The sequence below is a fragment of the Amphiprion ocellaris genome, chromosome 14 (assembly GCF_022539595.1).
Source record: "Amphiprion ocellaris isolate individual 3 ecotype Okinawa chromosome 14, ASM2253959v1, whole genome shotgun sequence".
Taxonomy (NCBI): Eukaryota; Metazoa; Chordata; class Actinopteri; family Pomacentridae; genus Amphiprion; species Amphiprion ocellaris.
The window spans coordinates 7,710,749-7,738,616 of NC_072779.1; the positions used below are offsets into that span (position 1 = coordinate 7,710,749).

Genomic DNA, 27,868 nt, shown 5'->3' on the forward strand with positions numbered 1-27,868 from the left:
GATTTATACTTGCTTTGCCCACGCCTTTGCAACATTTCCCCATGACAAAAAAGAAATGCAGTTTGCAGCATATGTGTCAGATAAGATTTGTGATTAAGTTGTGGTTGATGAGCAAGTTCACAAAAAAGCAGCTATGTTTCTCTGAAATAGATCAATAGGGTTGGTTGCTGAGTTGTTTAGAAAAAAAAAAGAAGTAAAAACTCATTTGTAGCAAGAAATTACTTAGTCCAGTGACAACAACAACCTCAGTGTTTCACAAGAAATTTAATAACAGAACGTTGCAGTAAACTGCAATGGCGCCCCCAAACTTTGATCCAGAAGGTGCTCCTTCTGTTGCAGACCATCTGATAGCCACTGGGCACTTTGTAAAGACTACAAACAACAATACCATCGTAAAGATTACAAAGCAGAAGATGCTTCAGTTTCATATCTATAAAGGCAGTCCCACTTGTTTCACTCCAACATTTTAGTGCCGTACAGTAACAGCAGAACACACAGGATTTGGTTCGTTACTTAGTGTCAGTTTGTCTTTAAATGTATATTTGTGATGTTGTCCATCACTAGAACCTTTAAACAGAAGCCTACTTTTGTAAGGCACTTCATCTGCTAGTTTCTTGGTGGAAAGGAGGATGCAATTATTAAATGATTGAACATTAAAAAGTAACAGTATCAACAAGGCATGCTTCCAAGGAGTTTCTTGGACTTACTTTCTAACTGTATAGGGAAAAAGAAAGAACAGAAATGGCTTCATGTACTGTGTTGCAGATGCATAGTTACCTGTCTCTTTGGTTGGGACTGCTGAGTAATGTTCATATCACTGAATGTTGTAGACAGTTAGTAGAGTGATCAGAACGTGAACTTTCTTCCTGCTGTCTGAAAACTAAACTGAACACGAGAGCAAGAAGATAAAGCATTACTGTGCATTCCCAAATTAGTCCATAGATTCACTTGTCTGCTCAGTGGACATAGGATGAGAGTGAGGTGATGCTGCACTTTGAGATTTCGGAGTTCTGGTCCTGGTTCTTACGGATGCGGTAGAAGTGTTCGATGTAGCTTGAGCGCCCCAGCAGCTCCACAAAATCCTCGTCGTGGGTGATGACCAGCAGCTGGAAGTTACGCTGGCGAGAGCGACTCTTGATGATTCTGGAGAGGAGAGGAAAGAGATCAGTTAGTGCATAAAATTCATACACTTCAGACTGGAGTAAGTCAAATATCAGCTGAGTGATGAAACTGTTAACACACAAATTCCAACTCTATCAATTCTGGGAATATAAAATGTATGTTTTTATTGTCTGCCATGTCAGGATATCCAAATTTTGCTGATAATATACATTTGCACTTTGAAACTGATATGCTAAATATTGTAAATTTGTACCAATATGCTTCTATCAGCACTGCATAACATCAGCTGCTGCAGTAAAAGCCATAAAGTAACAGAGGTGTGTTGAGGCTGATGACAACATTCTGTGAAAAAGGTTTCTCATTTTTTCAGGGACAGTGGGGGCTATTACAAAAGGTACAATAAAAAAAAAAAAAAAAAAAAACGAAGAGTTGTATGGCAAGAAAAGCATTTTCTTCAACATGATCAAATGCCTACTTGTGATAACGTACTGGGCAGTGCTTTGCAGCATCGCACTACTCAAGCTTTATGATCTTATTGATAACTTTTCAGAAATCTTCAAAGGAGCCTTCACATATCTGCACTGCCTTTATACTTGTCTGTTTTGTGTTCTATCTTCTTACCAGTATCTATAGCAACATGTCTGCATCAAAGCAGCCTTTTGGCGGTGCAGAGATATCATCAGTCCAATAACGGCCTTCGAGCATTTTTGTGTTTCTAACCATGTGTTGAGGTCAGTGAGTTTGGGATAAACTGACAAACATTTACGTCAACCCTGACTTCTTCAATTGTCTGTCCTCAGTTGTGAAGATTAAGACTTAGTTTTGAGGCTAAAATGAGTTTCAGGGTGCAGGTAAGATTTGGAGGTATGATCCGGTGGTCAGCAAATGATGTTCCTCATGAGTGTAACGGTAAAAACGGTGCATGGGTGTATACTGACTCCACGAGGGCGTGTGCCAGTGACTCGATGTTCTCCCGGTCCAGGTTTGTGGTGGGCTCATCCAGGGCCAGAATCCCACAGTTCAGACAAAATGTTTCTGCCAGAGCTAGACGGATGATGAGGGACGCCAACACCTACACGCAAAGAGGGAAAAAAAGGAATGAATTGATCAAACAAAACAACTTTGGATATCTACAACCTGTTGCTGAGGTTTTGTAATCCAATACTGCAATGTTATTACACACAGACAAGACTTTTATGTGATGTAGGTGCGAATACAGAAAAAAAATTTGTGGCACCTTCTGACCGGCACTGCAGCGTCCTCTCATATCTAAAGCTGTGTCTCCTTTCACCATCACTACTCTGTAGTTGTAAACCCTTCGCCTCACTCCAGCAGAAGCATTCTCGTCCACATCAGACCTGATCTCCACATACTCGATATCTGGAGAGGAGCAAGAGGCAAAGGCAGAACAGTGAGCAAGGGAGGAATGAGAGCAGAAACCTCTGTGCATACAAAAACTATGAAGAACATTTTTTGAGTGAGATGCACCTTGACCCCTGTAGGTGCTGCGCCACAGATCTCTGATGATCTTATTGATCTCATCCATCTTCATGCTGTGGAATTTCATGATGGTTCTGTACAAAACAAAAAGAAAACAAAGGTATGAACCCAACTGTGGACAAGATATTGTATTTACCTTTTCAAAAAGTCACTGTTACTAGACACTGTTTTGCAGGACATCTCACTTTACCCAATTTCATTTGACAATCAAGTGACAAGGTGAAGACAGAATTGTGATTTCCAGATTTCAAAATGTCGTAGAAAAATGTACTAGTATAAAAAAATCTTAACAAATTACATTGCGCTCCACCGTTAATACTTAGTTTCAGTGTCTGTATTTGCTGTGAAAGTGAATGTTCAATGAAACAACAGGCTGTAATATAACATGGGAACTCGTGCTGCATATAGTACAGTAAACACTTGGTTCAAAAATGAACATATGAAGATCACACTGAAGCGCGTGTGCAAAAAGTTCAGCTAATTACTCTGAAACTGACACAAATAGATATCCATCACCAAGATTTATGCAGGTTTAATTGGTTTGCTGCATGTGTGGTCTGACTGGCTTCACACCAGAAGCTGCTTTCTGATCGCTTGATTTCAAAACGATAACAGCAGCAACGTTTTTTTGTTCTTTTTTTCCCCACCAAATCCATTTAATATTGAAAAAAACATCACTATACAAATGCACATATCAGATATGAGGTCAATGGGATGTTTTTTTTCTGTATACCAAGAAGCATTTTGGTTTATAATCTAGCAAACTGGTGAGAAACACAAATGTGGTCTGAAAACACCAGCTTGATAACAGTATAACAAGCAGTGCTTTTTCATAGCCTTATATAGTTTGTGCGGAACCATGATGAAAACCAAAAAAAAAAAAAAAAGGCAGAGGAAGCAGAGCAATCCTTATCATTCATCTGACCTACTGCAGTTTATTAACTTGACTGCCTATTCAACAGAGGGAAGGTATATCTGATTGCTTCCATATTCATGACTTACGACATGACTTGTTCATGATCAGAAGAACAGGACGATTTCATATCTGTGCCAATAAAAAGCATTTCTATCTTAAACTTTAAATATATCTTAATAATCTTTAATAATATCAAGTAAAATTAAATCAAAATGCATAGCTCTTATTTTGTGCAAAATAAATGTAAAAGCTTATTTTAAGGCCTTAGCAGTTTGAGTCAAAGTATGGTATATTCAGTGCAAAATTCATTCAGTATCTCTTTGGTGAGCTCTGGTGGAGAAACATTAAAAAGATGGAGGGATACTAAAAAGGCAAACTGTAAATATTTGCAGTAATGCAATGGAACAACTTTTAGCAAGGTGTTGCCAGTCGAATAGAATAGAAATACTTTATTGATGCCCAAGGGGAAGTTCTGTCTAACTAATCTCTAACACTTACCCTAATACATTCCTGGTAGATTACTCTCATGAATGCTGCATTTCTAATGCGTATCTTCCCACTGAAAATATTTGTATGTAATAACTTTTCCAGAGTGATAAAATACCGTCTCAGGGTACTATAAAATGCTGTGTGGTGTTTTACCATCTCGACTAGCCTTCTAATTTGTGGAGCTAAGAGTCTTGTTGGACTTCCTGGATTGAAGCGCACGTCTCACTCATACCTGAAGGAAAATGCATTGCATTGTTCTAAGGAAGGGCTGTTTTCAGTCTCAACACATTTCCAGATTTAGTGACGACATAGTGACGAAGGCTTTAAATGAATTAAATACGTAGGACCTCAAAAGTAGTGCCACCACATCAGTATCTGATCAAATATGAAACAATCTCCTCCTCTGCTCCAGTGTTGAATAATGGCCAGAAGACTGTTCTTTGCAGAATGCTGTGATCAGAGTACAGCTGATCTTTGACTTTTTGGATACAAAGTGTCATCATTTTACTAATTTATCCAGTAAGATATTTGAGTGTTATCTGGTAATAATTAGAGAATGAATTATTGATTTGTGGCCAAAAGAAAAAGTGTTTTGTGAGACCACAGTGACCTTTGAGCACTGAAATCTAACCAGTTCATCAGTGACTCCAAGTGAACGTTTTAAGAAAATTCCTCAGTGTTTAAGAGATACTGCATCGTGTACATGAGAATGGGATGGATATATGTACAGCCCGATGGAAAACCCAAAACCATAATGCCTCTGGCTAGAAATATCATGGCATGAAGGCATAAAAAGCTTATTTCAAGATACTTTTTTTCCAAATGTTCTTAACTATCACATTGAATACACTAAAAGCTGCACACTGTGTATACTAAACAAAACACCTTCCACTAAAATATTTCTTTTGGTTTTAATGGAATAAAAGGAAACCTCAAAGGCTTCTTTTTATTATTTAATGTGAATTACAAAAGCATATTTTTAGACAGTGACAATGACAAAAGCAATAACATACATTAATTATACTTTAACTAGCTGCTAAACACCTGAGCCTAGTCACACACAAGTTTTGACCCATTAGCATCATTGTCATCTACGATCTGCACAAACATATTTTTGCAAAGTAAGTGAGTCGCTTTTAGATTTTTTTTCACTCCTAAATCAAAACGTCTTACCATGAGACGGTTTTCTGTATGTTCACACAGAAACTGTGACCTGGATATAGTGTCGGCTTTCAATCTTGATAACACTGCAGTCAAACAGTGATGCTTGAACCCACACATACGGGTAAATGTTTTTCCTTTTTGTCTCAGATAGAATCTGTGACGTGAGCTCACACTTCCTTACTGAGGCTTTTCATCTTAACCTATTGTCTCTGTCAGAGCGATCCATACATCCAAGGATATAAATGCCTGGTCACCATGGGTGTACACTTTGACTTTGGTCGATTTCTAAATTTCTTCATGCTGATTAAATGAAAAGTAAGAATTGGGGAAAAGAACGCGACAGAAAAAGAAAAGGCCTAGTGCATGACCTTGTACAATAGTTTTATATTGGTGGTTTATTTGAATTAAATCAAAACTCAAACCCAGTTCCTCAGCATTTGAAGATGTGTTATGCTTCCAATTTTGCACAGTATTTGCACATTTTTTATCACAACAACCAACACATCAAATACAAACCTGCAGCCACATTAAAATGATGCCACTGACAGTGATGTGGTCATATATCGAAAAAAGAAACCTCATATTCTGTGATAAATTCAGTGCATGGAACACGCATCTGACAAAGGTTGGGTTATTTCTTGGACTATTTCTATAGGCATTTAATGCATTTCAGCAGTGGTAATTCATTGAATACATTCCTGATTCTCATTTGTTCAAATGCCCTCATCATTGAAAAAAGTGTTATTGTTGAATATAAGAAATAATGATGAAAATAAATGTTATTTTGGACATTCTGGATAATGTATCAAATGTATTATAAAAAAAAATAACAAATATTTTGTCATTTTTTCCCCCATATGCAACTTCATTGTTGAGAAGACAGTGGCAGGACAAGGTATGTGAGCCTTCTCCAACTGCCTGGTTTTCTACATACTAATTGGTGATAAAACAGAATGTGACAGTCAAATATGTCAAAAGCGTTAACAAACATAATGCTCAGAACAGATATGCAAAAGGTGGATTTTTGTTGAAATCAGTCTATCACACATTTTCTTTAACATTGAGGTTCATTATCAGGCTACATCACCCAACTTCTACGAATTTAATCTGGCAGACGGCACCCTGACATCATCCTGGAAGTTACCTTGTTAAAGAGTTCATTTTCCCTTTAGTGATGGGATGCGGTTTTCATGTTGGCACGCAGCGCTCTTTTTAACCATACCCCTAGGTGATCCTTCTAAACACATTAACCTAAGTTTCAGCCCATAAAACATTTTTCTCACACTGCTGGGCAACTGATGTTAGCAACCATCTACGTGGTGTATCTCATGGATACTATGCCTATTCAGTGACTTGCATATGGCAGATTAATAGAAAAGGCTCTTTTTTTACCTCACTGATTATTCTGTGTTGTGCCGTTACAATACACTTTTAGCATGAATTTGTCTGCATTTATAACAGTTTGTCAGTGAACTGATGAATAAGCTAAAAGAAAGTCTTTGAGATTACTTTGTAAGTCAACCTTATGAAATCAATAATTCTTGTTCTCATTCTTAGTCTTATTTTTTTTTATTTTTTTTTTAAAAGGCACAGTTCATGTGAGCAGATGCTTTTGTGAAGTCTGTCTTTCAAAAGCCCAATGGGGCTTTTAAACTGTCTTGTTTGGCCTTACTTGCAATTCAAAACCACATACAAGTATAAACATTGCACAAAAAGCAAGGCAATTTGTGTTTGGTAGATCATTTCTGTGCTGTAACAATTCTTCTTGGCAATAAACTTTTTACCGGTGGAAAGCCTGTTTAGTTCCCCTTTAAATGGTGCCACATTTGAAGGGAACATGCAGCATATTTTGTTGTTGCTATTGACAGGTCTTGTTTCTTCAGACTTCAATCATCCAATCCACCAAACAGCATAAAACATGAGTCAATAGCAGAATAGGCTGTTTGGCATCGGCAGTGAAGATTTGGCAAATTTTTCATAGGCACAACATACATCTCACAAATGCATGTTCCTAACAAATGTGGCACCATTTAAAAGGGACGTTAACAGACTTCCCAACAGTGTAAGATTTTTTTTCCAAGGAGCGTTGCTACAACAAAAATGATCTACCAAACACAAATGTCCTTATTTTTTGTGCTATGTGTATATATGAAAAAGAAAATTAACAAATCTTTACACTGGAAAAGCATTTACTTGAGCGGCAATTATTTGAGGTTTGGCTTATGTTGTGAATTGGTATTATATTTTTTTAAAAATTAATTAGTCAACTTTAAAATCAATTAGGATAGAGTAGAATAGATAAGTGTGGCAACTTTGGGATATGTCTGTATACAATGAAGATGTTTGAATAATGCACTAGACCTAGTTTCATAGTGCAGCTCACACTCGTAACACTTTCTAATGTGTTATGATGAAGTGCTATGATGAAGATAAGGGAAACTTCAACCTCACTCCATACGTTTTGCCTCGACTTTATCCACCTACACAAAGCTAACTCGAGGTCAGTAAAAACCGTTAATCCCATTGCCACAAATCTAGTCATTTTTTTTGTATGCTGGGGATGTGTAGTTAGGTAGTGGGGGTGTCTACAAGTTGGAAACTGAGTGCCCTGGTAGCTCAGTTTAACTTAATTAAATGAAACAGAATAATCACTGATTGTCTGCAATTGAGCACAATACTATAGTACTGTAGTACTGTACAGTTTTTTCACCAAACCTACCTTGAAACTAGCTGTATCTGCAACAATCTAAAAGCATGGCGCTCACTGAAAATCATGCATTTGGCTGTATTCATGCTATAATATACCGGTTTGAACAGTGCTTGTGAGTGCAAATGCACACAATTATTCCATCTCCTGACTGCACTACATGAAATTAAACAATTTCTGCTATCTTTTACACACAACACAGTGCCCTGTTTTGCACTTTATTATGACTCTAAGGAGCACATCAAATGCAGCAGGCTGCACAAAGTTAGTCAATCTCCAATTCTTTTTCACTTTCACTTAACTCCCATGAAACTTAGTAGCAATATCTATACTGACTTGCCAGTTCATTCGTTACACTTAGCTAAACTGCATTCCCAGTTATTTTCAGTTACTATGTACTTGACATATCAACATGATTTCAGTTTAGTGGCAGCAATCTCAGACAGGGTTGTTAATTAGTTTACCAGGGGATTGTAACAAAAGAGGCTCTTCCACGCTATGAAGCAAGTCACAGCTCTTTGCTATATGAGAAGCAAGAAAGATCGTTCTGAAGATAAAATGTATGGAATAGCGCAATGTCTTGCAAGAGGCAATGATATTTTGCAAAAACTGAAAAAAGATCATGGCACTGCGAAAAGGATTGTGAGTAATTCAGAGCATAGATGAATTTGGTAAGATAAAGGCTTATTCAGCAAAGTTTCCCCAAGACAAATGAATAGCATTAAAATGCCAGCGATGAAAAAAAAAGTCAGTGTTGAGCAGCCAAGTGCTCTGGTTTCAAGAGTCTAAAGAATTTCTTCATGCTTGATCCTCAAGACTTTGGTAGTTCACAAAGAAAAACATTTGCCGTAGGCTCAGAAATACATGGAGACTAGGACGGAAACGGTTTCATTCACAAATAAATGCTCTGAATGGTTGAGATAGCCAGTGTTCTGGAGGATTTGTAAATGGTGACCCAGTTCTGACAGGTCTGTGTTGTCCGCAAGGAGGTGGCTGGAGCATTCTGACCATTTTCCACCTTATTTATTTCAAAAATAGTGGGCTAAGTAATAGAAACACTTCTCAGGGGGCATCAGCTTTCAGCCTCAACTGCCACAGTCTGGGAAAATTATTAGAGGACTGACATCATTTCCCCTTCATGACAACCTAAAAACCTAACAGTGGATCTGATGGCGTAACTTCAAAGAGTCTGATAATGAAGACAGCAGGCAGATGTGTCATTACAAGAAAACTACTAAAGATGACGCTGAATGTGCAAACTAAACCTTTCCAAGACCACTTCCTACATATAAACACAAAGCTTTATTCATTTATAAAACGCTGAGTGTAGGCGTCCTGCAGAGTCGATTTAGGCTTCATCCTACATAATAGTCACTGAGACTCCTACAATATATTTAAAAGTGACATGTACAGTATTCTAAACATACAAACAGTAAATTAGTGATGTTTTATTGACGTGTTTTACTTTTTTTTTTCCTCACGCAGAGTTCTCACTGCAGTTGGAGAAAGTAATTTTAGAGCTCTTTTTAAAGCTAGGTAAATAACACTTTGCTATGGTTTTCTCTGTCTTTGCTTTTCAACTTTGGCACTTTCCAAATTCTTCTTGGTTCTACACCAATTACAACCATAGTAAACCACGTCTAATTAACACCTTCTACAAAGCAAATCTGCAATGCTCATACCTGGCATTTGTCATTTATCTGCAGTTTCACCCTGTAATCAATTAACCAGTTTCAGTTTGTGTCAAAATACATTTTCCCAGGCTGACTATGTGACTCAGTAAACATATTAGACACCTGTTTCTACTAGCGTCACCATCTGATATTTGTGGGAAAAAATGTCACAGCAATCATATGATATCAATATATGTTATATCCCCTTTAACAGTTGTTTCTAGCTCCCACTGTAAGATATTACAATTCTGGGAGAAAGTAGTCTTAGTAGTTCACATAACTAGTTTGTTGAACAAAAACAGAAAGACATCACTATTAACATTACCTATATAGTCCCTAACTTACTAGTGTAGACTCAGAAATATTTTGTGGTTAACACATACGGAATGTGTGTGTATATAGTACACAATAAGGTAAAACTTACTGATCAAGAGCCTTGTAGTAGAGATCCAGGTCTTTGATGACCAGCTCTGTGGTCCTCATTGTAATCATCTTGTTTTTGTAGAGTTCATCAGCTTTGCTGTACTGATCTTCTCGCAGCTCTTTTCTGAAATCAAAGAGAAAATTAAATTTATAGAAAACAATATAGCTAAAAGTAAAAAAAAATTACCTCTGCTTCTGTTAATGGTAATGTGCAGGTAAAATCCTATTTCCCCAGCACTATCAACGGTTCACATACATTTTGGTCAGAGGACTTGAAAGATTATTTTACATCAATTTGCATAATTAACATTTATTTGCACATATTTAGACAGAATATATTGATCTCAAGTATACCATGCACCCTGTATTACGCAAATGAATGTAGTAATATAGTATTGATGATGTTACAACTCGGCTCTGAAGCTGCAACAAAACAGGGAGACAACAACAGGGTGGTGACTGAAAAAAAAGGTTTTATTGTACTGCAAAACCAAGCCAACAAGGTGCACAAAAGACTATAAACCAAACCAAACCAAAACCAGGCTTCTGGAGCTGCAGAAGGAAACAGCTCCTGTCAGAGAGAGACACACACTGGAAGTGAGGGAGGTTTGATGCAGTTTGAGCCACTTGATCCCAGGTGTGGCTCAATCAGCTGACGACCCTCAGCTTCTGAACAGGCACACCTGGTGTCCAAGTGGAGGGTCATCACAATGACAGTATTTTAAACTGAAGTTTCTGTGGTGACAGGCTGTAGTGGGTCTCCGTGCTGGGAAGAGCGATTGTTTTGCAGCAGCAGCAATCTGATTGATGAACATGTATTCATACAGATGTGATAATTATTGAGCCATTGGTTTATGGGCTAATTCTTTGTGGATCATTGACTCTCTGCTGAAGCACAGATTAATTCAAGACTCCTTGCTTCTTGAACTCCTTCAGTTAACATCAGAGCAATGGAGTAAATCTTTACAAGAGGGAATTATAATGTTCACAACGTCCCTGTTACCCTAGAATGGATGTCCATTCAACAATGTTTTGAGTGTAGGATTAAAAAACTGTCTTCCTACTCTAACATAAAACAATTAAAAAATAATCTGCCCTGTTTAAAACTGATATTCACTAAACCACATAAAAATATTTTAGATTTATTTTTTCATGACTTTTCTACAGTCTTTATGGATTTTCAAACTCTACGACTTTTCAACATTTTTTATGACCATGCAATTCGATGTTCTTGATGTTGGTTCAGTTGTGTATATGTAAACACACGTGCATTTATCACCTGTGCTCCATTATCTGCTCCTCAAAGCCTTTCTGGCGTCCCAGTGCAATGCTGCGGTTCTTTTTCAAATCTTCCAGCTTACGTTCTGCTTCACGACGTTCTCTGGACAACCACAGAAAAACAAAGTGAAAACATTGTGTCTCACTTCTAATACAACTGACAGCTTGGCCACAAACAACATTCACACATTCAGGTGTGACCATGTTAAGGTAAAAAGAGACCCAGGTTGTTTGCTACAGTGCAGCTTGGCACACCTCTACTAAATGCAATGAGCTGATAGATAGATAGATATCAGTGCGGTGTTCTTACTGGCGGAGCTGCAAGACCTGCATGTCGCCCATGTCTTTCATAAGAGCCTCACGTTTGGCCACAACATCCTTTAACTCCTCTACACGCTTCCTTAAAGTCAGGTTGTCCTGTAACCAGCGCTCCTGGACCTGAGAATTGATAAAAAGTTAACGAGGTTTTGATTGCTATCAAAAGCATTTTGCAGTTCCACCCATGCAGGTTCTTACAAAGAGCTACTTAAGTGAATTAAAGAAAATTGCGGGCTCCCCTGTCTTCATGCAACTTGGTAGTAAACTAGGTAAAGTTCAGCCAGGAACCCAGTCTACATACAGCACAGTGTTTTGTTGCTCTGTTGTCAAGGAAATGCAAATGTGGATGTAACATTTCACATTTTCAAGTAACTAAAGTTTTACTGGCACCAAATATTATAAAGGTTGATTGAACTTAAAGCTTCCTTTTACTACGTTTTAATTCAAAAAGATACAGAAAATGAGAATCAAAATAACAACACCGGAGCTCATACCTTTTGAGTGTCTATGTCCTGACGGATGTTTCCCATCTCCTTATTAATTTTCTCTTTATGTTTCTCAGCCTCATGTAGCTGAGTGTTGGTTTCTTGAAGTTCAGACTCTTTTTGCTGCAACAACAGCAGACAGTGTCAAAACAACTGTTCTCCAATACAGTAAAATTAACAATTTAATATGATTATAGCCAAGCTTCCACAGGTAACACCAAAGAAAGAATGACAAAGTTTCTCAAAAAACATCATTATTTTTTTTTTTTTTTTTTTACCTTTTACACAAAACCATTACTAAATGAACTATGGGGAGATCACAAAAACTGATGTATCATATATGATTGTAGAAAACCTGTTACCTCTTTGTATTCGTCTTTTCCCTCATCGACATATTTAGTAATGTCTCTTTCCAGAATGTTGATCCCCTTTATTCTCTCTTTGATGGAATTGATCTGTCAGTAACAGTCACAATAGTGATGACATTAAGATGAGGAGATATTCAAGAGTAATTTGTGAAGGAAATAGAAGCAGAAAAGCAAAATGCTCTTAAAACAGTCAGTATTAGGAAGTGTAATTTGGCTGACATGTTAATTGCTAGGCTGTGATTAAATGTGGGGCCAAATGTATAGTGTTTTTTTATAACTGACCTTTTTAAAATGCTACTAATTCACTGTTGAACATTAGGATTTCACTATTGCTAAACCCACTGATAATGAAACAAGGGAAAGCCGAGAATGTGTAAAAGAAACGTAACAGAATAAATGGGAAAGTCCATCTTACTACTAAAAGAGAACAGTTAAGAGCAGAAAGAGATAACAAAGAGAGGAAATCTGACATTTCATCTCCAACGTGACGTAAACAACAGTTTGACGCTGATCTGTGATAAGTTTTAAGTACAGAGAAAGAGTACAGTGAAAATGTCAGAATGCGTCCACCTTCTCCTGCCCTTCTTCCTGCCTCTGCCGCTTGCGCTCCACCAGCTCTTGTTTCTCCTGCTGCAGCTTCTCCAGAGCAGCAGACAGAGGGGACAGCTGTTCCTTTGCCTCCTGGTTGACATCAGAGTGAGAGAAAAAAACAGGCCGTTAACAGGTTGTAATTGTTTAGCATGCTACTAGAAATGTTGAAATTAGTAAATAATAGTGCGAAAAGAAAATAAAATAAAATACAGCTGCTCACCAAGATGAGACTTAGTCATTTCAAGCCATACACGATGCCAATATACCAGAATATGATGCTGGTTGTATTTAACTTATGTGACTTATGTCACATTGTGAGTATGGAAATGTGCAACGTACCCTGATGTCCCTGGTTAAGGCCTGTATTTCTGTGGTGAACTCGACACACTGCTCCTCCAGCTGCTGCTGTTTCTGCATGTCACTGCTCAGCTGAAGCTTCTCTGCTTTTGTCTCGTTCACTGCACTTTTCAGCATTTGAATCTGATCCTGCTGGTCCTGGATCAGCTTACGTTTCAGCTCCATCTTGCTGGAAGCTGAAAGAACACAAATAAGCAAAGACATAGAAAACACATTTGCACAACTGCACCAACATCAATCTGCCTCCCATGCAATGTCTAATGTGAGGTCAACAATGTATAGATGTGCAGTAGCAACTTACTGTACAGCAGAATAACAGTGCGCGTTTTTAGATTATACTTTTAGATGATATTCATACTGCTGCACATGGTAGCTCACATTAAAAACTCCATAAGTTGTTGTTTCGTGGACAAGGACACAAACAGAATAAAGACAGTCTATTTATTTATATGGAAACCAACGTTTCTTCAGAATTATACATGTGTTTTCAGTCATCATTTGGGGGGCAAATTTAGGCATGTGCCATCAATGTATATGTTTGTTGTTTTGCATGTTTTGGATGCAAATATTTTGGATGACTTATTTATTGAAAATTTTCAGGTACAGAACATAAACCCTCTCCAGACACTAACTACAACAAAGCGATACCATAATATATTGAGTTGAAATGACAACTTCACAAATAATCACAAGACATTATTCTAGTTTTGGACATCAATCTTTTATCCAGTTGAGCTTACAAGTGTATTGATTGTGATTTAGGCTTTCCTGCAACTTGCACAAACAGAGGTCAATACAGAGATTTGAAGTATGTCCAGTTTTTTGCTATTTTTTACCACCTTGAACATCTTTGATTTCAGTCTAGTCAGCAAATACATGTTTGAAACCATTTCAGTTGTTCTCTTGATCACTGTATTGTTAAGCTGTGTGGTACTTGTGGGCTTAAATATTATTGATAGTAAAGGTGCTTGAAATAACAATGGAGGCATTACTATAAGATCAATACAATAAAATAAAATGTTTTCACTAAACGGGTGTATAGTGTCATCTTACTTGTGTCGAGCTTGTGCTGAGTTTCTTGTTTCTCCTGACTGACTTGCTGGATGGTTCTGGTCAGGTCTACTCCCTGGAGTTTGGCTGACTGCTGAGCGATTTTCCTCTCTACCTCTTTAAGATCCATCTGGGGGAAAATAAGACATGGGAGAAAAGAGTAATGTATATGACTTTTCAGGAATGGTCTCACTGTGACGTAACTCAAATAGAAGTATAATCATTATTCTTTGATGCCTGTTATTTGTAAATTAGATATAAGATTAACAGAGGACAGAACGTGAAAAGAATTGGTCTCAAAGATTTATCTGGAGAAAAAGGGAAGAGCACGTGCAGGGTCTGACTGTGTCTTTATTAAACTGTCTGTACATGGTGGAGACTGTGGTGATCAGAAAGATGGAGACAGACAACAAGTTAGTACCAGATATCTGTCCATCAGAGATATGTCCTGTAGGCAGGCCTTAGCGGTTTCCTCCTCAGACATCAGGGTACCGAGCAGAGTTTCCTGCTCCTCCACATCATTCTTCAGCCTCTCAATTTCTCTGTTCACAGTCTGGAGACGGTTTCTCAACTCAGGCAACTCCTTCTCCTGAAACTGTACAATGGACTGCCTGGGAAACATGACAAAGAAAAGAATAATACTTTGAGTGGAGAGTAAAGGGGCATGTTACATGCATTTAAACTGTACATCAAATTGTGTTTCCACTTTAAAACCGCTGGCTATGATGGATTGTTATTCTACTACATTCGGAATAAGACTTTTTCTTATTCAGGAATAAGAGGGCCTACTATGCAGCCCAAAAGCTTCTGGCTATCTCTGATCTCATCATCTTGTAGAGACTGCTACTATCCACCTTGGATACTTTTAACACAGAGCTTAGTAGAGTAAGTTGTAGCTTAAAACGGGGTTAATATTTAGCGGTATGACCCAATTAATATGAAACGTCTTTCTCAGTATAGTAGTCCCAGACAGTTCTCTAGTATAATTTCCCATCATTGACGTGTATAATCTCTCCAAGCAAGGACACGTATCATTCACACAACTCAGTACCCGTAAATTCAGCTTCTGTGGTGTTTTTCTATTGTGGTTGCAATGGCCGCATGGCAACCATGGCAGCAGCCATTTCCCTCCCACTGGAGGTGTCAGCAGTAACCACTTGCAGTAACAGTAACCCCCCCTACAGCTGGTTAACAGATTTTAATCTACTTGGTTTGTTAACCCTTTTATGACTTGATAAATAAAATGATTTCAGCAATTTAAGGTCCATCTTCAACCTTAAAAATGATGCCAGTTTAACAATTAAACTCGTGATAAAAACTAAATCATCTCTACTGAGAAGCGTAAACTCTAATATACTAATGACATCCATAAGATGGGTCTAAAAAACCAAGCTGGACACTGTGATAAGATTACCTCTTGATATCACCTTACTTGCTAATTAGGTTTTGATGTAAAATGTTGTCTTAAATAAAAACTGTAGCTGGTAGATCACAGCACAACTATGGGTTTCTTTCTAGCTCATGAACAGACATGATAACTCTCGAGATAATGTGAGATAATATGAGAATCTGGCTCCCTCTAGTGGATTAGTCTTCATAAAACCTGCTCACAAACAAACTGCAGAGGAAGGGAGATGAGCTTATTTACACACTAATTACTCTAAAGCAATCTAAGTGCACCTTTCATTTCAATTATTTCTCAGTGTAAACAAATAATGAATTAGAAGATGATTTTTGTTAGCACTAATTAATTTAAAAGTCTGTTAAACTTTTAATTATTTCTAACATTTTACAGAATCATCAATGAATCATTTAAACATGGAAATAACCAGGTTGCTAAATTGCAATTTGTAACGCCAGGGAATCTGTTTCACGGTTGCCATAGGTGCACCTGTGTGTGTGCACATCAGCAACAATGACAAAATATTTCTGTATACACATGATCATTTATGCAAGTACACTCTCCTGTATATCTGTATGAAACATAATAGTGTTAGGTTACCACTTGAGGAGACAATATCAATATAATTGAATTAATATGGATGGATCAGAATATCATAATTACATTAAAAAGGGAATTATTATACATTCTGCAGTATTAAAATATACCAAGATATTACCGATGTTAGAGCTGGACAATGACCAGACTAGCTTACCTAGCTGTGGTGTAATTTAAGCTGCTCTGATATTCTGCTCAAACCAGCCAACTAGCGCTACAATTTAATTTGAACTTGAGCTCTCAAGCCAGCTTCATGTAAGAGTCTGTTAGCTTATCTCAAGCAGATTTTTGTCTCGTTAAATAACATTTAGTAAAAATCAACAGGCATGTTTTTGAAGCAGAATATCAGACCAGTTTGCATTCACTTAGAGAACAAAATCAAGTCTCTGTTTATCCATGCACCCTTTATCTACATGCAAATCTGACTGACTAAAGAGGGTCAGTCAGATTTGGGGATTGATCTTCAGGGCGATTATGTTTGAGAAACTCCTAACAGTAATGAAAAAATAATATTTGATATTTGCAAGTTGCCATGTTTTCTTCTACTCTGTAGCCACTTATGAGTGTTGCATTATTAGACTAAAATTTAGACCCAGAATTGCAAAAATATATGCACAGTTGGAGGTAGTGAAGGTGACACTGAAAAGTAAATGTGTCAAGGCTGGACCCTGGACCTCTCTATATATCAATAATATCAATATTACAATCTTTAATACTGAAAAGTGACATCTCAAATCAGGGCAAAAAGCCTGCTGTCAGAGGTTTTGGAGAGCCATAAAAGTTGTTTAGCACTGTTGGATGATCCAACAAGCATTTTTGTCCAAAGTATTGTGACATCTCTCTTTCCAGCCTCACAGTAGCTGAAAGCAACTATCCACACTGGCACACTGTACCTTACAGGTCTGAGAGATATCATCTCATCTCTCTTCCTCTCTTTCCTCTTCAGGTCCTGCTCTGTGTTTTTTAGTTTGTCCGGCACCAGGCGTAGTTTTGACTGCATGTCAGTGATAACTTCCTGCAGGTCAGACTCGGAGGGGAACGTTCGCTGGCATACAGGGCAGCAGGGCTCCCTCTCCTCTGTCAGCTGACTGATAAACTGAGTGTACACTGCTGTGGCTCCAGCAAGCATCGCTATAACAGGACAGGGGGAGTGGGAGAAAACAAAGGAATCAGACACTAATATCATGGTGATTTCACTACTTCAGTCACTATGAGAAACTAAGAAATATGGTAAAATAAGAATATGCATGACTTCAAACGCTACTTGTGAAGGCTTACACAATCTAGTAATCTGCTCCTTCGTTGTTTTATTTGTTTCATGCATAAAGATCACTATTACGAATACTAACCTTATAAATTGTCATCATATGGTTGCAACAAAATCACGTTGTTTGTAATTTCATCACTGACAAGTATTAATAATTGTACTTCACACATGTTTCAAATGGCAGGCATTGTCTGATAGTATAAAAATGCATGCTAAATTTGTCTCTTCATTGTGGTATTTTGCTGCATAAATTCACCACTTCAGTTACTTTTAGCTGATTTTGTTCAAATTGAAAGATTATATAGTTTCTGAATTTGTTTAGAACTAGCCTTGCTATTTAGGTTAGGTTTTCAGGTTTTCCATTAGTCCCCATGTCATCTCATCTCTCTGTTTAGAGATCTACAACCACAATAACTAACCATGTCAAGTCCTAAGAAGCTCCTTTTACTTTCTTTTCCAGACCATTTACCTCTTTGTTTGGATATCTTCTCCAGATCCTCTTGCAGTTTTCCCAGGTCCTGCTCCAGATCCTGACTGCCGCACACATTGAAGAACTTTTCTTCATCACCGGCTAACTGCTGCTCCTTCTTACGCAGCTCAGCAGCGATGTGGCTTTTATTCTGCTCACCTGATGCCAAGTCCTTACTGACATTTATAAAAAATACATAATAACATTGGTCAATGCCACAGAGAATTATATTTGTAAAACATCTTCTTTCGTCACATGTGTACTTAAGTCGAAATAACTAACTTGAGTTTTGCGAGTCTGTCCCTGGTGCCATTGATTTCCTTGGACTTGGCATAGATCCAGTCCTCCAGCTCTCTCTTGTTTGGAAAGTGGCCCAGCAGGGAGACCAGATCCTCACTGTGACGAGACTTGATCTTCCGTACTTGCTCCTCCTTCTCTGTCTGGAAGAAGAAATGAGGAAAGACGAAGAAGGGAAGTAAAAAAAAAAAAACATAGAGAAGAGACAATCAAACAAATTTAGATTATCACCAAGGGACACTTGGTTTAATTTCAGGAGTTGAAGCAAGGGACAGAAAGAGAAACAAATTGTGTAGTAGAACAGTTCGAGTTTCTGATGTTTTTTAACATTTTAATAGCAGTGGGGGCTCTGTTCTCAGGAGGAATGGGCAAATATTTAACATCAACCCTGTCTTAGTGACTGTAGGTTACACATTACCTTGTCCTTTTTCAGCATATCCATCTGTGTGCGTGCAGTTGTGTGTGTGTTGAGCGTCTCCATCTCCTGATCAAGTTGCCTCTGTGTGCAGTCGAGTTCAGCCTTTTCTCTCTGGAGCTCCACAACCTCAGCCTTCAGCTCATCCACGTTGGAGCTCTGAACGGCGCTCTGAAGCTCACGCTCCTGAAGAGGAAAACAAACACAAAATGTAGCGAGCCCAGAACACATAAAAAGAAACTTTGTTTTATGCATGAGGCCAGTGGGATATTGTGAGAGACAATTACAAATATATATGTAACCTAACACAAATAAATTCTCCTAGATGCAGTAAGAAATGCACATAGCAAGTTGACAGTCATGTTCACATCCAAATAGCTGATCTTTAACACGATTGTGCAAATCAATCCGAGAAAAAGAGCCAAAGTTATTTGTTATAAACATCTATCACTCATTGATATTCACAAAACCTAAGCAAACTTGTCACAGCCGATGTGTGCAGTCTCACCGCTTTAGCCAATTCATTTTCTAGTTCTTGCAGTCTATTAGAAGAACCCTCGAGCCTCTGCAGGTCTGCCCTGACATTCCTCAGTTCTTGTTGCTTCTTTCCCTGCAGGTCTCTCTTCAACTCCACTGTTCTCTCCAGGCCAGTCTTCTTATCTCTCATTTCATCAATCGACTGCTGCTTCTGCCGCTCCTTTTCCTGCAGGTCCGCCTGATTGGACAAAACAAAAAGAATAACAGTAAGTCATTCTGAAAATGACTAGCACATTTAGAATTGGTTTCAGAAGACTGACTGATAATCCCCTTTCAAATTCTCCTACACTTAATGTTTTTGTTAGTTTAACTTCAAATGAATGTCTGGGCTTAAGCGTGAAGAATAATCAATGATTAACACTAGTATTCTCTTTTGTCATTTATCTGTGCTTATCTTCAATTTTATTTCCGGCTGTAATCCAATATACACAAGTGTGTTCACAGTAACATATTCATTCAATGGCCTTATCAGGGAAGTAGATTTCTTGTGTCTTGCATTTAAAATTTTAGCATGAGAAATAATCACAGGTTGTGGATTTTTAAATATAAACTAGACATCAAATGAACAGTTTGTCTCAAGGATGTTGAACTTTTTGTGGCTAAAGACTAATCAGACACAAATTACTGACTGCTGCTACCATTTAATAGGATTAACCAGGAAAGCAAAGTAACTAGATATTTATTTATTGGTGTATAATCTTCCTACTATCTTTTCAAATATCAGTATTTAAGGATTGATGTTTAGGATCAAACTGAACATTTCTTACCATAACCTGACTAACGGTCTCTTTTTCCTGCTCCAGTCTCTGTGTGACGTGACGATGAAAACTCTCAAGCTGAAGAGTGGTAAAAGGTGTCCGGTCGTAACCCTCCATCTCCAGATAGGATGACAAAGAGCGAACCTGCAAGACAGAGGGAAAAAGAAATATGTGAGGTTTATTTATTTGTATAAGGAATAGTACTTATCCATATGCATAGTTAGTGTATATGAATGAAATGAATACAATTAATTAAAGCCTCCATTGGAACAATAGCTAAATGTTGTAAAAACTAAGTGCACCTCTACAAAACAACGAACTAAGAACACATTCGGTGCGGCACTATTAGAGAGCAGAGGGTTTTTATCTCTCACCAGACCATCACGATTCTTGATGTTTTCAGTGTGGCGGTCAGCTTCCAGCTGTAGACGGCCTGGGGAAAAAATATGCGTGTTTTAGCAGTTACTTTTGAAGTAAGAAAATATAGCTACATATTTAAGAGAAAAAAAAAACATCATCTAAGGCTGAAATATTTCTATTTGGATGATGTTCATTTTGTCGTTAATTATCATACGGGTACGAAATTTATCACAACGCACCCTCACGGAACCTGAACAAACAGTTTTGACAAGAGGCCTCAATTTCGCCATCACACCCACAATACCACACGAAGAATTCATACTAGCAACAGAATTAGCATGCCAGAAACTACAGCATCAGGGACACAAATTGGAACTCCGAAACGCAATAGCAGGCATTTTAAAATCGGCAAAATTTCCGCACAGTAACATCACCAAGCAAGAAACAAAAGCAATAAAATCAGTCAAACAGGACAACAGCATCACCATCCTACCGGCCGACAAAGGACGAACCACAGTCATCATGGACACGGACACATACGAACAACAGCTAACCAACATGCTACAGGACAGGAACACAAACGAAATACTCAAAAAAGAGATTAAAAACTCTGCTCAAGCCACTATTAGAAACCAATAAAATAACACGGGAAGCTTACAACCACCTCATTCCCACAGCTAACGTTACCCCCCGGATATATGGGACACCAAAAATACATAAAAAAGACACACCACTGCGCCCCATTGTAGACAGCATCGGATCAGTCACTTACAACCTCTCAAAAGCTTTAGTAGAAATCATCAAACCCCTCCTCGGTACATCACAACATCACTGCAAGAACTCAAAACAACTGGCACAAGAACTCAACAATATTACAGTACAAAAAGACGAGATATTCATTTCACACGATGTAATTTCATTATTCACAAAAAACCCCGTTGACGTCACATTATCGTACAAGAATGACTTAAGAAGGACAGGACACTGAAAAAACGCACAAACCTTACAGTAAATGACATCATCACACTACTCCGGTTCGTTGCCACATCCACCTATTTTCAGTTTAAAGGAGTTATTTACAGTCAAAAACAAGGTTTTGCAATGGGAGATCCACTATCTGCAATAATGAGTAATTTTTTCAGGGAGGACCTAGAAACGAAAGCCATCCACACATCACCCACACACTGCAGACCCACACTCTGGAAACGATACGTTGATGACATCCTGGAAATAATAAAATCTGGACACACACAAGAACTTACCGATCATCTGAATAACATGGACGACACAGGAAATATACAATTCGCACATGAAGAAGAAATAAACCGGACCATTTCATTTTTGGACTTAAACATACACCACAGAGAAGACGGCAGCATTAAGATCACAGGTTACAGGAAACCTACACATACAGACCAGTACCTCCTCTGGACATCAGAACATCCCACAGCTCACAAACTATCAGTAGTTAGAATATTTTATGAACATAACAGACGATAAAGATAGACAGGAGGAGGAAAAACACATCAAGAACGCACTCATACACTGCCAATACCCGACATAGGCCATAAACAAAGGAAAACAACAAGCTAAAAACAAAGTAAAAAAACAAAAGGAAACACAAACAAAACGCACACAACAACCGGACAATAAAAACAAAGACATAATCACCATCCCATATATCCGTGGGGTAACAGAACCCATACAGCGCATAATGAAAAAACACAACATCAATACAGCAGTAAAACCACATACAAAACTCCGACAGCTATTAGTCCATCCCAAAGACAAAATAGAACCGGACAATAAATGCAACATCATATACGAGATTCCGTGCAAATCTTGCGAGAAAACATACATTGGAGAAACAGGCGGATCATTCAGCACAAGATGAAAAGAACACCAGACAGAATGCGAAAAGGAAACAACTGGACGACTCACAAGAACACAAAAAGAAAAAGCCGAATAAGAAACAAAAAATCAGCCATCACGGATCACTGCAAAAGAAATAATCATATCATGGACTGAGACAGGGGGAGGATTGTAACATCGGAGACCAACAAGCATAAACGATGGATCAAGGAGGCCATCGAGATCAGGAAGTGGGCGAGCTGCTCCATGAACCGGGACGAGGGGGGCCTACACCGTCTAATACCTGGGACTCCATCCTCCAGAGACCACCTGGCGGCAGGGGGCGTGGTCACATGATAAAAAGGACACGTCAGCACACGTCGGATGATGCTCTGAAGAAGACTGCAGTTGCAGTCGAAACATGTCAGCAAGGTAAAAACCATCTTTACTTTGATTTGTCGGTATAAAAAAATAAACGTTATCCTATGAAATATTTCTAGCCCTAATTATGCTATTAAGCAGTCCTGCTACAAAAATATCAAAATATACTCAGTTGTACATATGGCTGAACCCTACAGACTGATGCCTGTGCAAGTACCTTGTTCAACGAGGAGATCAGCCTTGACTCTGTTGAGTCTCTGACACTCTCGTCCAGCTCTCTCCAGCTCCTTCTGGCAGTCTGTCAGCCGCCTCTCCTTCTCCCTCACGGTTCTCTGGTGGTTCTGGTAAATCTGTTGTAGCTCTTCATCTGAACCCTGGAACACCTGCCACATACACAGTTCACTGGCTCAGAGTGGCTCTAAAGCTCAATGAGCACAGCTCAGCGAAGTGTCAGGATGACATGTTTCACTGCAGTGGGGGCTTCCAGCATAAAAATGCATTCACCAATGAAAATTTGATCTGGATAAAACACACATTATGCATACATGTATACAGCGAGAGCATTACATCACTATTATACTATTTTTTGAGGCACAAGTGCAACTACAGGACACAAACAAGATCAATGGCAACAAAATGGGGAAAGAGAGCAGTCAAAATTTTCACAATTTTTAACTCAGACATTTGCTTCTGCCACTCCCAAAAACAAGCAACTCATACACCAAGGAACACTCAGTTACTCAATCTCACACAACATTAAACACTGTTCAAACTAAGAGAAAAACAGCCAAGAAAGGCCAAACATCTGACAGACAGAGAAACAGAAAGGCCCAGCAGTCATAAAAGACATCTATATCAATAAAAGCTACTGATGAACTGACTTGTCACTGCAGAATTTCAACGTCATTCACCATCTGTTGTCATTCTGTTAATTTATTTAGGATAATAACACTTCACACAAAGTAGAGTCTAGAGTACTATGAAGCAGGTGTTTTGCTAAACAAACCCACTGACAGAGAGACAAATAGGAAGACAATGTGTTTTCCTCTTTATAAGGTCATCATCTTTGCTCATGCATTTCAATTTCAATCTCATTCTTTTTTTTAAACTGTCTTTATTTATCCACAAAGCTTCATGTCGAGTTCTAAAGTATTTCAGTCGATTTGTTGCCTCCAGCATCAGTGCTATTTACGGTGACTACGGGGTGATTTTGATACGTTAAGTGGTGTTTCTTCATGGCATTAATTACCAATTTAATATTTTCATTGTGACAGAAAACACTTTTTTTACACAATAGTTTATTATATATAGTTGGGTTACCTGTTCCATTGTTTCCTCCAGCTCTTTGTTGTCCTCTTCCATCTGTTTCTTTCTGCTCTCCAAAGCCTTGATATCATTGTCCAGTTTCATCACTTTCCCAAGTTTTGTGTCGATATCCATCAGCCGATTCTGACAAAAAAAAAACAACAAAAAAAACATGAAAATTAAATATCACAGGGATGATGCAGACATGGTTTCTATAAAACCACTGTATATGAAGAAAAGTAGTCCATTGATTTATCAGTGCATCCCTCAACATGTTCGACAAAAGACACTAAAATCACATTTGTAATTAAGATCACAACTATGTGAAATATCTTTCACCAAAACCAGCGTACAATGGCTTAGTTTTTAAATATATATTTATATTAACATGCAAACAAATTGGCCAATCCCACCTACCTCAAGAGGATCAATCTGGCTCTCTATCTGCTGGATGCTGTCTTTTGAGGCCATCAGCTGAGCCTCCTTAGTGGCCAAGGTGTCTCTAATCTGTTGGGCTTTCTCCTTGTTCTGCTTCAGGTAGCGCAACTCCACCTGACACTCTTTGACTGTCTGAGTCTGTTTGAGACGCAGCTGACGCATCGTCTCCAGAGCTTTGATATACCTGGGAGAAAGACAAAAAGATAATTATAGAGGTTCCCTATCCTGACAATATCACTATGGTGTACAGAGGTTAATATGTTTACTGAGGTACATGTTTGCTTTAAATTAATGTTAGGTAATGTGATGCGCTGGCATTCCAAAAACAGTCAAACATAAAAGAATGCATTTACTTGGTTGCAGCGAATATGGAGTCAAACTTGTCTTTGAGCGCCTTGCCCTCGCTAAGTGGCCAGTTAGACTCCTCTTGGTGACAAAAGATGACGTGATTCAACACAGGCTTTGATACGCCCAATGAAGAAATCATCTCCCGGTCCAGCTCACCGCACTTAGAAGACAAGCTCACTTTCTCACCATCTCTGGATGAATTACGATAGGAGTCACATATGAAGAAAGAAAACATGTAGCCTTAAAATACAGTCCCCCAATTAGGTTTTCCAACATTAAACCAAACCTTTGAAAAACACGAGATTGTGGCTTACTTCATTCTCGTAATGACCTGCTCTAAGCTTTTGAAGGAGTAGTTCTTTGCTTTCTGAGTGCAGGACATGGAGCGATGAATGGATACTTTCTCTCCATTGACATCTGAGAATAAGAGTCGAATCTGCGCTCGCACATCTGTCTCGTGGGCATCCTGCAATTGTAGAGAATTACTTTTACATGGATAAAAGTGCACAGACTAATCTAACAAGACAGTGAAAGATAAATTTATTTATTTTGTACTTAATTAAAACTTGTGCTGATGATGACTACTAGCACAGATATAAAGTGATTAGGACTCCCACTATCGTCATTATAAGTGACTTAAATTTGTCTTTAATTTTATTAACTGTATTCAGATTTAGTCATGCAGAACATTGCTAAAGTAGAGGAATTTACAGACCAATAATCAATCTGACAGGCAGACAAACTTACTCTTGGATCATGAACAAAAGCACCTCCTTTAGATCCTGGGGGAAGTTCTCCTGATGTTGCATACTTAAGGCATTCAATAATAGTCTAAAAACATAAGAAAGAAAATGAAGGACATATTGCACAAGAATTTAAAAAAGCATTTCCCATTTTGAAACATTGTCTCCAACTTTTGCAGTGACCATTTGCAAAATATGGAAATGCCAAGTCATTTCACATGTACTGTCAGCTTTCTTGTTCGTGGTCATGTTTCACAGTTACCCTTTGCTCTTGTGTGAATGTTTTCATACCGTTTTCCCTGCTCCATTAGGTCCAACCAGAACTGTCAGAGGAGTGAAGAAAGAGATGACTTGTTTGTCTTTATCCTCAATCCCAAAGCTCCTCACCCCCAGGATGCTCATCTTGTCTATCTTTGACATTTTTGCTCTCTGAAAGAGAAGAAAAATACACAAATTAAATCAACAGCATTTTTAAAAATGGAACAGACCATGCCAATTCATTTCACCATGACATCAGCTAAAGACCATATAAAACAGTGAAGGATTACTGACTTCTGATTAGTATTATCACCTTAAAATTTAGCTGCAGTCATACTTATAAAGGCTATGTGGTAGCAACTGATAGCATCCAATGATCTGCTGGGTGCAGCAAGTTTGCATTAAACAAACTTATGCAAACTACTAATCGACATTGATAAAGCTTTCAGCAGACATAGCAAGTTGGTTATCACGATATATCGTATCTGTGCTGCAAAAGGGAACAAAACTTTCGACTGGGGTGTCATCAAAAACATATCTTTGAGTTGTTGTATTTTAAAATTACAGAATAGCCAACTCTGAGGACACCAACTGATTTGAAGATGTTTTTCATCTCACAATATGTAGTAAAACTATGAGAAACAACCAATTTGTATGCAGAGCTTATTCAGTACACAACTTGTATAGTGTAGTTTCTTTAAACAAGCCATCTTTATATCGAACCAGCACAGGAGGGTGTTCTTTTGCTTTCATAAAGGAGTGCCAGTAGTTTCCAAATTGGGAACTAAGGACTCCCACTGAATGTGTCCAAAAGATTACATGCAACATTTCAAACAACTGCACTACAGTAACAATATTAACTCATATTGAACAATTAAGCAATTTTCTAAATCAAAATCACAATTCGGAACAATGCAAGAGGGGAATCATAAGACTCTTATTCTGGATAATCATTAGGCTGCACATTTGAACCAGGGTTTAAGCGGTCATTCCAAGGGTTATAAAAATTATTTCATGATAGCAACCTGTGACACTTATGTTTTAAATCTATTACACTGTGAACACTGAGCTGAAGATTTTAGATGCTTTCCCCAAATCGTTCATCCCAAACATGCACAAACATAATCCGTGCTACTATAAGTTATGTGTCATTAAAACTGCCTTTGTTCGAGGATCTCAGGAGCAACACAGATTAATCATTCGCGACGTTTAGCTAGCTAATTTTTTGAAGGGGGCGTGGGAGAGATACGCATGCCTACTTCTAAACGCTAACAATGAAATGTTAAGATATTAATTCGTTCTACTATGTTTCAAACTATATTATAAGTGTAGTAAATTAATCTCCCTTTTCATGGGTTTCAGAGGAAGCCCAAACATGTTAAACTAGTGCATTTTAAACCCTATTATGACCAGTTTGTTTGGTGCGCCTGGAGGCTTAACGTACCTGTTATCATCAGGTTAGCTAACGACGAACTTTGGCTATCATGCTACGCAGCAGTTAGCGACAGTTTGGCAGAATGCACCACCGCAGAGAAACACGAGAACGGTCTTGGTTGGTTAAAATGCCACATATATGTTTGCTAATGCTGTGAAAACTGCTCACCTGCGAAAGTAGATATCTTTGTGGTGTTCAGACGTGCAACTACAGTTTTCGCGTTGTTGGAAATGTAACACGACAGACAGCGGCTGACTTCCGGGAGTGGGACATAGAATACAAATGTATAGATATGCAATCCAACTCAACGAATTATTCTTACTGAGCGTCGTGTTTCGTACACAGACGACACGATTATTAATTTAAACGACTGCTTCACCACTTATGTAATGGAAGCTATTTTAAAACACAAAATGAACTAAATGCAGGAAGCTTCTATTAAAACTAAATCTATACCAAAGAGTCACCTCAGTTGAACTCCGTCTTCTTCTGTGGTGGCTGAGAAACTTTGACCGGTGATGACTTTTCTTCTGTTTTGGTAAGACTTTAGTGTTTCCTTTCGCTTC

General features: G+C 38.2%; 1 protein-coding gene across 1 annotated transcript; it reads right to left on the reverse strand.

Moving 5' to 3' along the window:
* Window positions 1-245: 245 nt before the first annotated feature.
* Window positions 246-27,578, reverse strand: rad50 (RAD50 homolog, double strand break repair protein). Its single transcript, XM_023279113.3, has 28 exons — window positions 27,471-27,578; window positions 25,901-26,038; window positions 25,614-25,697; window positions 25,181-25,332; window positions 24,872-25,057; window positions 24,498-24,702; window positions 24,096-24,224; window positions 22,993-23,158; window positions 20,558-20,616; window positions 20,193-20,327; window positions 19,397-19,603; window positions 18,892-19,074; window positions 18,459-18,616; window positions 18,177-18,352; window positions 17,334-17,571; window positions 14,863-15,052; window positions 14,445-14,571; window positions 13,374-13,567; window positions 13,014-13,124; window positions 12,438-12,530; window positions 12,085-12,198; window positions 11,583-11,710; window positions 11,274-11,375; window positions 9,996-10,118; window positions 2,611-2,696; window positions 2,360-2,502; window positions 2,061-2,194; window positions 246-1,143 (listed from the first exon to the last, which is right to left on the reverse strand). The coding sequence occupies exons 2-28, from the start codon at window positions 26,027-26,029 to the stop codon at window positions 957-959; spliced, it is 3,939 nt and encodes a 1,312-aa protein (XP_023134881.2). The 5' UTR covers window positions 26,030-26,038; window positions 27,471-27,578; the 3' UTR covers window positions 246-956.
* Window positions 27,579-27,868: the final 290 nt, after the last annotated feature.